Genomic DNA, 11,750 nt, shown 5'->3' with positions numbered 1-11,750 from the left:
ACACCACATCGCACGCACCATCGCACACCAGGGCCGATTGAGATCCTGGAGTTGAGTAAGTACTGGAGCGAGAAGAAGAGTGACGAGAAGCCCCAGTCAAGGCACCAGAAGGAAGGAGGCGCTGCGCGTGCGAGAGGACTACTTGGGCGCCACCTACGGCTGGAACGCCCTCGAGCGAGTCGACCCCAACTTCACGGGAGGTGCGACTCCTCCCCTCCAGTACTACTAAGTGTGATCACGCATGCGTGCCTTGACCACAGCCTTGCTCACCACCTTCCTCCCCCACTGGACTGTCGCGCTCAGGCACGTCGGGCGCGGGGCGGTGGCTCATGCCCATCCTCATATTCCTCATCCTCTCCAACGTGGTCGTCTTCCTCTGGGGCAATGGCTACATTCACGTGTGAACGTTCAGCTTCGAGGTAAAAGGAGTTGTTTGGTGCTAGTTCGGTCGAAGAGCGCGGTTTATTGTGTTGTTGTGGATGATGCGTGTGTGAAGTGGTTGCAGGCTGCAGTTGGTTGCGACTGCACCGAGAGCCATCGGCCTCCGTCGAGGATACTCATCGGTCGAGGGCGGAAACTTAGGCTTGCACTGCGCAAGAAGAAACAAGCAGAGTAAACAAACTGTTCATACGGCTGAGAGCTCGCACGTCGAGTGGTGAAGTGATGATGGCGGGATGGGGAAGGGCCATACTGTAGGAGGACTTGGGGATCTCCACGCCGGGCTTGAGGTCGGGGATGTTCACAACGAAGAGGCTCTGCACCTTGTTGAGCACCTCGCCGTCCTCCTTGGTGGACACGAACGAGATCGCCAGACCCTTGGTACCGAAACGACCAGCACGGCCCACCCTGTGGAGGTAGGTGTCGGCCTCACCGGGCATGTCGTAGTTGATCACGACGTTGATGCGCTCCACGTCGATACCGCGACCCAGAAGGTTGGTGGCGACCACGATACGGGCACGCAGACTCTTGAACTGGGCGAACTTCTCAATTCTTCAGGGGGGGGGGACGATGAGTTGATGTCAGCCTAAGTTTGCACGAAGGAACGAAAGACAGGGCTTGACTTGAATGATGCCGTACCTCTCCTTCTGCTGCATGCCACGGTAGATGGCGATCGAGGGGAAGTTCTGCTCGACGAGGATCTTGTTCAGCTCGGCGGCCCGCTTGACAGAGCTCACGAAGACGACGCACTGGTTGAACTCGAGAGTGTCCAGAAGGTCGACGAGCTTGCGGGTCTTCTCTCGCTCCTCGAGCTGGACGTAGTACTGGTTGAGGCCGTGGAGGGTCAACTTGCTGCCGGCGCTGATGTAGATTTCGAGCGGCTAGACGTGTGTGGTAGAGGAGCAGTGCGTTAGAGATCTCTCTGATGCGTAGGGTTCTGTGCTGTTCTCGCGCGATGGGCAATAGGTTGGATGAAAGAGAAGAGGAGATAAAGAAGAGAGAAGAGTAGAAAGAACCAAGCTTCGCGCGCCGTGCTGAAGTTCGAAGCTTAGCCGCTTTGCTGCCCAGAAGAGGAACGGTTTCCGTCTCGAGAGAGAGAGAGAGAGAGAGAGCTCTTGGCCGGGGGAAGCCTTGGTCGCCCTTCTCGATGAGCGGATGATTTGCACCGGCCGCAGCTCCGTCCTTAGACAGACGCCGCGTGGCTCCACCACAAATTGCCATTATGTCCTCCTTCTCCTCCCCCTCTGTCCTCCTCTTTTTAGCGCCTCCTTCCTCCTCGCGCGCTGTCTCCGAGAGAAATTTTCAGCTGCAGGGGGGCCGCCACGCCCATAATTCGTGTCCGGACTTCCGTCGCCGCGCCAGGCCGTGTGGGCTGGGCGATGGGCGGGAGTGATGTCGTCTCGCGGCAGAGAGAAGTGTGTGGATGATGATGGTGATGATGTCGATGACGCGATGATTTCGCGGGGCGGTCATCGGCAGCAGGTGGAAAGAATGAGATGGATGTTATGGGAAGGTACGTTGTGCATGAACTTCTTGCAGACGGCGCGGATCTCGTCGTTGAGCGTGGCCGAGAACATCATGACTTGCTTGTTGTGGGGAGTCAGACGGAAGATCTTCTGAACATCAGCGCGCATGTCTGAATCGCGAATAGGGAAGACAGCCATGAGTAGGCGAATTTGGCGAACGGCTTTTGGTGCTTTGGGGGAGGGGAATAAAGTAGTACCGATGGGCTCGAGGAGCGAGTCGCACTCATCGAGGACGAAGAACTTGATCTTCTTGAGATCGAGAGCCTTCTCGTTGGCCAGAGCGAGGATACGACCAGGAGTACCGATCACAATGTGCGGGGGATCCTTCTTGAGCGTAGCCCTGTCCTGAACGATGGGCAGACCACCGAAGAACACGGACGCCTTGATGTTCGGCATGTACTTGGTGAAACGGCCGAACCTGCAGGTGAAACGGATCGGTTTGTTCGATTTCGCTTTTGTTTAGTACTACCCACCCGATGATTATTAGACGTCGTATCATCGCAAAGGACGCGTTACGTACTCGTGCGAGATCTGGTACGCCAGCTCGCGCGTATGCGCCAGAATGAGGCAGCTGGTGCCGTCTTCGGCCGAGATCTGCTGCAGGACCGAGAGCACGAACACGGCGGTCTTACCCATGCCCGAGTTGGCCTGGCAGATGACGTCCGTGCCGAGGATCGCCTGCGGGATGACCTCGAACTGCACCTGCGAGGGGTGCTCGAAACCGCAGTCGGTGATGGCGCGCAAGAGTTCGGGCTTCAGGAGGAAATCCTTGAACGAAGCAGTGTGAACCGTGCTGTGGGTATCCGCCGACCTGAGACATTCAACAACACACACACCGCAGTGTGTCAATTTCTCCTTCACTCATTGCTTCTTTTGTGGTGGCCAGGAATGAATGGATGATTGTGGTGAATGAATGAATGAAACGTACGTCTTGGCCTCGTCCGACTTGGCTCCCGCCTCCAACGTCTCCTGTTCCTCTTGCTCCAGCTCTCCATCAGAGTAATCAGCAAGCTCGTTGACGTCAAAAGGCTCGGCCATGTTGAATGTGAGAGGGGAAGCGTTGATTGAGAGAGGGATTGATTGCGATCGCAGCGTCGAACCAGAAGGAACCGTTGGCAGCGCTCTGGCCGGACGGAGAAAGCGCCATTCCAGGTTTTTTCTGCCCACGAAAAGGTCGAGAAAAGGCCCCCACTTTAAGGTGGCTGGCCAGCTCGCGGGAACCGGCCGTCATTCTTGTCGCATTCCTTCGCTTGGGGATTCCTAACATTCCAAAAAACGTCACACTCGCGCATCAAATCTCCACCGAATTCGATCGTCTTTGGCTCACGAGTGGGCACCGTGTGACGAAGTGTGGGTGGCGAACACAAACGACGAGGAAGAGGGCAGATAGCGCGGCGCAGGACAAGCGGATGATCTGCCGACCAGGGAGATCGATCGAGAGTGGCGGCAGCAAAGTGGGGGAAAATAAAACTTCGGCCAATGGCAGAACGGTCGACTTACCAACTCGGCCGAAATCTCATCGAATTGAAGCCAGGTAAAAGGGCCAAGCGTGCGCCCCACCGACCTTGAAAACAAGGCCGGCCCCTTTGAGGCCCAACCATTGTTTACAGCACTCGTCGCCTCATACTCACCGGGTCCAGTTCGAAGCTGCCCCTTATACCCTCCCCTTGCCGATAGAGCTCTCTTCTCACTCACTCGCCGCACGCCCTCTAAGCAAGCAGCACTCGCGGAAAACTCTTCCAAGGACCAAGCAGTAGCAGTACAGCACCGTCACCAGGTCGCGACGTGGCCATGGCGTTCAATCAGTACCTCGAAGGAGTCATCACGGCTTCTCTGGGCACGCTACTGATCCTCTTCGGCCTGCCCTACCTGTCGTCCATTCCGCGCGTCGGAAAGAACACGCCCAAGAGGCAGGCTCTCCTCACACTCTTCAACTACTTCCAGTTCTTCCTCTCATGCGTCCTCCTCGGAGCGACCATCACCATCCGGGTGCTCATCCACAACATCGACATCGACTTCAACACGGCCTACATCGCCGCCGCCATCCCCGTTGGCGCGCTCGTGGCCCTGATCGGCCTGCTCTTCTTCCGCTTCCTCATGCTCGCCTACGGCCTCTTCGTCGGCATGCTGCTCGGAATGCTCCTCGAAGCAGGCCTCCACAACATCTTCGACACCCAAGACGAGCATGCCTGTACGTCCGCCCCGGTCTCTCGTCTCTCGTCCTGCACACAATCAAACTCCGCGAGAAAAGAAGGGAAAGAAAATAGGACTGACGAAACCTTTCTTTTTATTTTCCCGGCAGGGGGCAAGCTGATCACTCTCACCGTGGGCCTCCTCTTTGCTGGCGTCGCCGTGAGCCGTTCGCCCTCGGGATGGTTCATTCGCCTCGTCTTCGCCCTCTCCGGTGCGGCCCTCCTGGCCATGAGCCCCAGCTGCTGGAGCGCCCTGCCCTCCGACGTACGTCGCCTCCCTCCAGCATCCCGCAGGTTCTACCTGCACGTGCAGGCATAGATGGACAATGCTCACCTCTTTTGTCCTGCATACCCTGCGCATATAGATGAGGCGTAAGGCGCTGATCCCGTGGGTCAAGTTCATCCCTGAGACGGCCGACGCCGAGTGCAGCGAGCTGGCCACGCCGGAGGACCAGACCGACGTCTACGTCTTCGGGGGCATCATGGCCGCCCTGGTGGCCATCCCCATGCTGCTCTTCGTCGTGATCCCCTGGATCAACCGCAAGCTCCACTGCACGGCCTTTAGCCAGGACGGCTTCGGCCTGCGCATCCGCTTCCGCCCCGACCGCGAGGAGCGCGAGAAGAAGCGCCTGCTCAAGAAGAGCAAGAAGAGCAAGAACAAGGACAAGGGTGTCGACACGGCCAGCAAGAGCGTGAGCGACTCGGAGAGCAACGACGACGACTCGGTGGTCGTGGACGACGCCAACGTTGACTACGACGACGACGGCGAGTATCTCGACGACTCAGAGGAGAGGACCGCCGGCCTGTCGGGCTCCTATGCGTCGGTCGATGACGACGATTCGTCGGCCGGCGCCACGCAACGCATGCGTATCGCCGAGGACAAGCTGCGCGAGGAGGACCGCATCGAGGTGCTCCAGAACAAGTTTGAAATGTTCAACAAGCAGCGCGAGTGGCTCCTCCGCGACGAGGTGGCTGAGGAGGAGGAGAAGCGCAAGCCGCCGCCGGGCGTGATCGACTGGAAGCGCGGCACGCCGGACAAGGTGGTGCCGGCCGTCAAGATCCTGGCCACGCGCGTGCTGGGTCTGTTCATCGCGGCGTGGGGCATGTTCTGGCTCGTGTGGCTCATCGGATGGGGCCGCAACTGGGACACCTTCGTGGCCGTGATCTCGTGGTTCGCCTACGTCGTGGCCGAGACGGTCAACTACGTGCTGGGCATCATCTACAACCTCAACTTCTGGACGCCCACCGTGCGCAAGCGCAAGAGCCTCTACGCGCTCGAGGGCTTCGTCGAGACCGTCGACCGCGTGCGCGTCGACTCGCTCATCTTCCACTACAAGGAGGACCCCAACACCACGCAGAAGACCCTCGAGGGCTGCCTCCTCATGAAGCGCCTGCCCAACGTGCACCTCACCCACCGCATCTGCGACGACTCGTTCGGCCAGAAGCGCTCGACACCGTGCGCAAGCTCATCCTCGCCGAGCTCGAGGCCCGCGGCGAGCAGCCCGCCAAGCCCGGCGCCAAGGCCAAGACTGCCAAGGCCCTCGCCTGGCTCAAGCGCAAGGCTCAGTGGTGCATGGGCGGCAAGCGCTGCCCGCTCCCCTGCTCCCTCGCCTGCTGCAGCGGCAAGGCCAAGGAGCAGAAGAAGAAGGACGACTCGGCCACCGACGGCGCCGACGGCGAGGAGGGCAAGAAGGTCGAGGATGAGGTCGACGAGTTCTTCGACGAGTCCTCCTACTACGACGAGGAGGACGACTTTGGCGAGAACTACACCGACAACACCATCACCCAGGCCGACATCGACAGCTACCCGTTCCCCGAGTTCGACCCGCTGTTCTACCCGCTCCCTGAGGCCCTCCAGGCCCTCCAGGACGAGGCCCGCAAGAGGGGCGCCGGCACCAAGACCTCCTCCGACGGGGAGGCCACCGACAACGACGGCGAGGAGGTGGACGTGAGCAGCGAGACCAGCAGCGTCGACGACGCCAAGAAGCCCTACTCGTTCGGCTTCCACGACGACGTCGAGAAGCTGGCGGCCGAGGCCGGCGGCCTCTACGACAAGATGGGCTGCCTGCTGGAGCCCATGAGCGACCGCGTGCGCAAGATCTACGAGAAGAACCGCCGCATCCTGAAGCACCTGGGCCTCGGCAAGGACTTCAACGGCATCCCCTACGACTTCGAGCCCAGCGACATCGGCCGCGAGGTCGTGTACCGCGTGATGGAGGTGGTCGAGGTCTACCTCGGCGGCGCCGTCATCCCCGTGCTCCACTTCAAGGAGGAGATGTTCCGCGAGGACTGCGCCCGCGGCTCGCTCTCTGTGACCTTCGAGCTCCGCAACCCCGAGAAGAAGAAGAAGCAGGCTCTCTCGCGCCAGGAGCGCGAGCGCACCATCGAGGTCATCTACGGCGAGGACGAGGACGGCGAGGGCTACGACGACGACGGCGACGAGATCCACCACAAGAGCCCCAAGATGTGGGGCGGCTACCCCGACATGTCGTTCGACGACGAGACCATGCCCAAGGACCGCGTCAAGATCGTGGCGCGCATCAAGCCCAACGTGCATCACAACAAGGCCGGCAACATCAACAACGTGCTCTACAACACGGAGGTGCGCGAGAAGGGCCAGTACCTGATCTTCCTCGATAACGACATGCGGCCGGAGCCGGACTTCCTGCTCTACACACTGCCCTGGTTCTACAACGAGGGCCAGCTGGCGCGCCACTGGGAGATCAACGACAACCTGTCGTTCGTGCAGACGCCGCAGATCTTCGTGCGCGACGCCATCCGCGACGGCGACAAGCTGGGCAACGGTAACCAGGTGTTCTTCGCCGCCATTCAGCCCGGCCGCGACGGCGAGAACGCGTGCGCCTTCGCCGGCACCAACGCCATCTTCGCCAAGCGCGCCCTGCTCCGCATCGGCGGCGTGCCCTACGAGTCGCAGACCGAGGACGCCCACACGTCGATCCGCCTCCACCGCGACGGCTTCGTCTCCTACTACGTCAACCTGCCCCTCGTCGTCGGCGAGGCCCCGACCACCGTCGCCTCGCGTCTCCTCCAGTACCTCCGCTGGGTCAAGGGCTCCATCCAGCTCTGGTGGGCCCAGTTCTACGAGCCCCCCATCAAGATGTGCATCGGCCAGGCCCCCAAGCGCCTCCCCAAGGACCAGCGCCCGTCCAATTTCATGCTCACCTTCTACGCCATCGACACCATGACCTGGCCCCTCTCCGCCATCTCCGCCCTCCTCTACATGTTCTGCGCCCTCGTCTTCGTCTTCTTCGCCGAGCCCCCGCTCCAGCCCCACGACCCCTTCGACATCTCCTCCTTCCTCTGGGTACTTACTTACTTACTTACATGGCTTTCTAGTTCACTGTGGACTGTGTTGCTTACTCTTTCTTTCTTTCTTTTCCATGGTGTAGGTGTTCCTGCCCTACCTGTGCCTGCGTATGGCCAACAACCTGATCGCGCTCCAGGGCGTCAAGTCGTCGTCGGTCTGGGTGGCGCAGGAGGTCTGGTACGCGCAGGCCTTCACCGCGTTCCTCGGCATCCTCGACGCGCTCTATGAGAAGTTCCTCGGCACCGGCTTGACCGGCTGGAAGGTGACCGGCGAGGGCACGCGCACCACTGCCATCGAGTACTTCAACGTTGTCGTCTCCATGCTCCTCATCTTCGGCATCATCATCCGCCTCATCATCTTCCTGGCCGACTCCGACGACCGCCTCGCCGCCTTCGGTTCGGCCTTCTTCGCCGGCGTCATCCTCATCCAGCTCTGGCCCATGGTCTCCATGTCCCTCTACGAGCTCCTCATCAACGAGTACAAGCCCTCCGACGAGAAGAAGGAGCTCGGCCGCTTCAAGATCCCCAACTGGCTCTCTTCACCGCCCTGCTCTGCGTCGGTATCTCCGCTGGCGTCCTCTTCGCCTAAGCGGCGACGTCCGACCACACCAGCCTGTATCTACTCTCTCTCTCCTCCTTCACCCTTCCTCGCTGCGGGGAGCTGCACGAGATCTGCTCTGCCCCCCCACATACCCATGTATTCTCCGCACACACCCACAGTGCCTCAATTATTGAACCAACAGCGCGTTTTCCACCACGTCTTCGTCTTTACCTGGCCCAAGGATCGCACTCCTCCCAGCGTCTGGGCCGTTTTACAGTCAACCCGGTTTGGCAACAGCCAGTCCATCACATCACACACTGCACATACGGCGGTCAGGCCTCGAGGAGGGCGAGGAGCGGGCTTTCGGCGTGCAGATAGCGGCGGAGGCCACCAGCATGGCGCTGCAGCCTTCGCTTCTGCTCCCGGAGCAGCCTCTCGCCGATGCGAGCCGCGAGCTCATGCAGCACCCGCTGCACCTTGTCTCGCAGCTCCTTGCTGTCGTCCTGGCCGTAGGGACAGCATCTGTTCTCTTCCACCTGCGGCAGCCCTCGTGCATCCGCGCCTGTGTGCTGCTGTTGGCTGATGCTGGTCTGCAGGCGCTGGTAGGCTCTCGTGCGGCGCTGCAGGTGGTCGGCGAAGAGCATGAACAGGCCGAGCGCGGCCTGTGGTGAGGGAATTTCGCGTGCGCACAGGTCGAACGCAGGTGCTGCCAAATGAGCTTTGCGTGCGGCCAGAGACTCGAGCAGCAGGTTGGCGAGGCCCTCCGTGGTGGGCCGAAACGTGTGCTCGATGCCCGAGACCGAGGCGGTGATGGCGTGGAGCGTGCCCCCGTTGAGTTCGGTCAGCAGGGCGAAGACTCCCGGGTCGAGGTCGGCCGCGCCACACTGGGCCAACTGCACGCAGCAACGCAGCGCCATATGCTGGGGCATGCTGTAGTTGTGGCGAACGAGAAACGAAGAGAGGCTTGTGACCCACGCGCGCACGCCCTCTGTGCAGTGCGTGGTCAGCGCATCTGCAGCAGTGGGGAAAGACCAACCTTCAGCCAAAAGAAATGGATGATAGAAGACGAAAGGAGCCTCCTGCGTGTCACACGTACCGATGCACATGCAGAAGCCGTACATGGACTCTTGCAAGTTGTACGCCAGTGGCCTCGTCATGAGCGCGGGAACGACGAGGGAGAGTTGCGCAGTGACACACTCGGGATACCTCTTGATGAAGCAGTAGAGCGCACTGAGGCCGGGCAGACTGTTTAACTGAACACCATGACACACACACACACACACACACACACACACACACACACACACACACACACACACGAAGAATTAGCCCAGGGGTGAATGGTGAAGTTCTGGGAAGGATGGGGGCGATACCTGGAGCGTGTCCACAGCGAATAGGATCCACTTGGTCGCTCTGTCAGGCTCGAGACTGACGAGGCCATGCTCCAGCAAGCTACATAGGGCACCAAGGCCAGCCAGGAACTGTGTGGCGCACAGGAGAGAGAGAGAGAGAGCAACTGACATTCAGTGCACAGGGAACGATGAGTTGTATGGGGGGCGAGCCATACCACGGCTGACGTCGCTTCGAAATGCCTTTCGCAGGCAATGATCAGCTGCTCCCCGTCTACAACGCACCTGTAGCCCGGAGCTGCACGCCGCCATAGACAGTCCCTTTAGTCCGTTTAGAATGATGGACTCGGGGTTACCCCCCTCTCTGCTCCTGGGAGAGACAAAGAAACGTACACGCGCAAACGTGGTTCACTGCTTGCATCGCAGATAGTGAGGGCTTCAACAATCCGGCAACAGCCTCCAAGAGCACCCGCATGCACCCCGCGACCACATCTGTGTCGTGCACATCGTCGTCTCCTCGCACAAAGTCAGGAATCCAATGGGCCAAGGTGAGCAGCGTCAGCTCATCCTGGCAGCCCTGGCAAACACACACGGCATGTACGTGAGGCCTTGTAGAATAAATAAATAAATAAATAAATAAATAAATAAATCAGTATACATCAATAATTCATAATAAGGCCGCCACCCGGGAGGCAGTGCGAGAGAGTTACCCACGGGAGGGCGCTGTGTTGCAGGTGGTTGAGGCAGCCCTCGATAATCGTCTTGACCACAGGCCTAGGCCTAGGCCTAGGCAGGTCATGCAACCTTCGGAGGGCCTTGTACGCTGCACCTTGAACCTTATGGTCCGGGTCGTGCAGCAGAGGCACCAAGAGCGAAATGGCCTCTTTTTGCGTGGCCTCGTCGAGCCAGCGCAGGCTGGCGTCTGCCACCCATGCAGCCCTCCTCCGTATTCGCGCCTGTGGCTTGTGTGAGCGAGCGAGCGAGCGAGCGAGCGAGAGAGAGAGAGAGTCTAGAATGGAAAATGGAGAGAGGACCTCCGGATCGGTGAGCGAGGAGATGACTGACAGGTGCAGGTCTGCATATCCACTATGCAGCTCAGTCCACTTTCGCATCATGCATCCCAAGACCAGCAATCCGCCTTCCCTGTATAAGACGTGTGTGTGTGTGTGTGTGTGTGTGTGTGTGTGTGTGTGTGTGTGTGTGTGTGTTATCGTACATGTGAGCCATCTGGGCACACTATGATATTTCTGGAGCATGGTGGTACCGCAACTGCCACTGATGGTCCGGGCACAGCATCGACACGACATACGGGACCACGTGGTCGTACAACGCAGGTATGACTCCACCCAGGCGCAGGAGGGTGGCCTTCGCCGCCTTTTGCAGTTCGTCTAGCCTTGAACCTGCGAGACAAGGTTGAGTGAGTCCTCTGATTGTGTGGGTGGCCTCACCTTACCCTAAGTGAACACAAGGAGGCACCTTGGGCTTGGGCCGCTGACGATGTGTCTTGCACGAGCGCGTGCAGTTCAGCGGGTAGGGCACCCTGCAGAAGAGCAGGCTCCCAATGTGCTGCCACACACTTGGCGGCAAGCGCCAGGAGACTGGCCACCGGAGGCCGCCTTCGCACAGTAGTCTTGACCAGCAAGTCCGCCCTGTTGATGAAACGTCAGCGCCATCACATGACTGTTTCACAGTGTGTGTGATACAAAAGTGGGGGCAATGTTTGTTCGCGCTCTATGCTTCCATACCTGTGAGCGTAGGCATCAATCTCACGCGAAGCAGGCTCGTCGTTGAGGACACTGTAGTGACCAAGCACCTTGCATCCCTCAGTGGCGACCATGATGTCATTATCCTGAGCGAGTGTGGCAAAAAATACTCCAGTAAAAACCCATCCAGTCCGGACCACCGCACAGAGCTATTGGCGGCGGCGGCGGCGGGGGGGGGTACCATAACGGCAGCAAAGGCAGTTTCGATGACGACCTCTAGCGCCAACTCAGGCCCCACAATCCATGGCAGGACCTGTAAGGCAAGCACTCGGATTCGGGTGGGAGAGTCGGCCGCCAATTCGAGAACGCGCTGTGGTCGGTAGTTGGTGTAAGTGCTGCAGGCCATAGCCAGGAGGTGGGGGAGTCCAGTAGGAGTTACCATGCGGAAGAGGTCGGAATCTGGCACACTGCCATGACGCAGCCAGCGCAGTGCTGCTTCTTTGACGCGCAGGTCGGGGTGCACATCCATCAGCTCGCCTACGACCCTCTCGATCATCTAATATTCCCCCCCCCCAAGACCGCTCCCAATCAATAAACAAGAGATCGAGGTCGTTGGATGGCGGCAACACGCACCAGAGTCGTTTCTTCAAGTTCTACCGACTTGGACATGGCGT

At 59.7% G+C, this 11,750-nt stretch overlaps 4 protein-coding genes across 4 annotated transcripts in view; 2 read left to right on the top strand and 2 right to left on the bottom strand.

Annotated features, from left to right (window-relative positions):
* Window positions 1-404, top strand: part of ACA1_349670 (uncharacterized protein) — a gene marked incomplete at both ends in the record, with an annotated part of 2,397 nt that extends 1,993 nt beyond the window's left edge. Inside the window, 3 exon segments of the mRNA XM_004335121.1 lie at window positions 32-95; window positions 109-200; window positions 304-404. Of these exon segments, the coding sequence (XP_004335169.1) occupies window positions 32-95; window positions 109-200; window positions 304-404 (257 nt within the window).
* Window positions 405-578: 174 nt separating this feature from the next.
* ACA1_349660 (BAT1 protein) lies at window positions 579-3,002 on the bottom strand (the record flags this gene model as incomplete). The annotated part of the gene is made up of 6 exons (XM_004335120.1): window positions 579-990; window positions 1,078-1,319; window positions 1,956-2,074; window positions 2,162-2,382; window positions 2,485-2,775; window positions 2,893-3,002. 6 exons carry the CDS (start codon window positions 3,000-3,002, stop codon window positions 579-581), a joined length of 1,395 nt encoding a protein of 464 aa, XP_004335168.1.
* Window positions 3,003-3,755: 753 nt separating this feature from the next.
* On the top strand, window positions 3,756-8,196 carry ACA1_349650 (cellulose synthase (udp-forming), putative; the record flags this gene model as incomplete). The annotated part of the gene is made up of 5 exons (XM_004335119.1): window positions 3,756-4,155; window positions 4,267-4,421; window positions 4,522-5,556; window positions 5,622-7,481; window positions 7,567-8,196. Coding segments are annotated over 5 exons (4,080 nt in total), but the record flags the coding sequence as incomplete, so codon positions are not given.
* Window positions 8,197-8,356: 160 nt separating this feature from the next.
* On the bottom strand, window positions 8,357-11,632 carry ACA1_349640 (HEAT repeat domain containing protein; the record flags this gene model as incomplete). Its single annotated transcript, XM_004335118.1, is given in 14 exon segments — window positions 8,357-9,036; window positions 9,121-9,277; window positions 9,398-9,505; window positions 9,592-9,658; window positions 9,853-9,950; window positions 10,084-10,147; window positions 10,178-10,329; window positions 10,408-10,516; window positions 10,638-10,766; window positions 10,827-10,913; window positions 10,951-11,022; window positions 11,119-11,222; window positions 11,318-11,389; window positions 11,405-11,632. The coding sequence occupies 14 exon segments, from the start codon at window positions 11,630-11,632 to the stop codon at window positions 8,357-8,359; spliced, it is 2,127 nt and encodes a 708-aa protein (XP_004335166.1).
* Between the last annotated feature and the right edge of the window lie 118 nt (window positions 11,633-11,750).

This window comes from Acanthamoeba castellanii, assembly GCF_000313135.1.
Source record: "Acanthamoeba castellanii str. Neff unplaced genomic scaffold scf7180000084690, whole genome shotgun sequence".
Lineage (NCBI taxonomy): Eukaryota > Discosea > Longamoebia > Acanthamoebidae > Acanthamoeba > Acanthamoeba castellanii.
The sequence above is the reverse complement of the archived record's forward strand: the minus strand, read 5'-3'. Positions and strand labels throughout refer to the sequence as shown.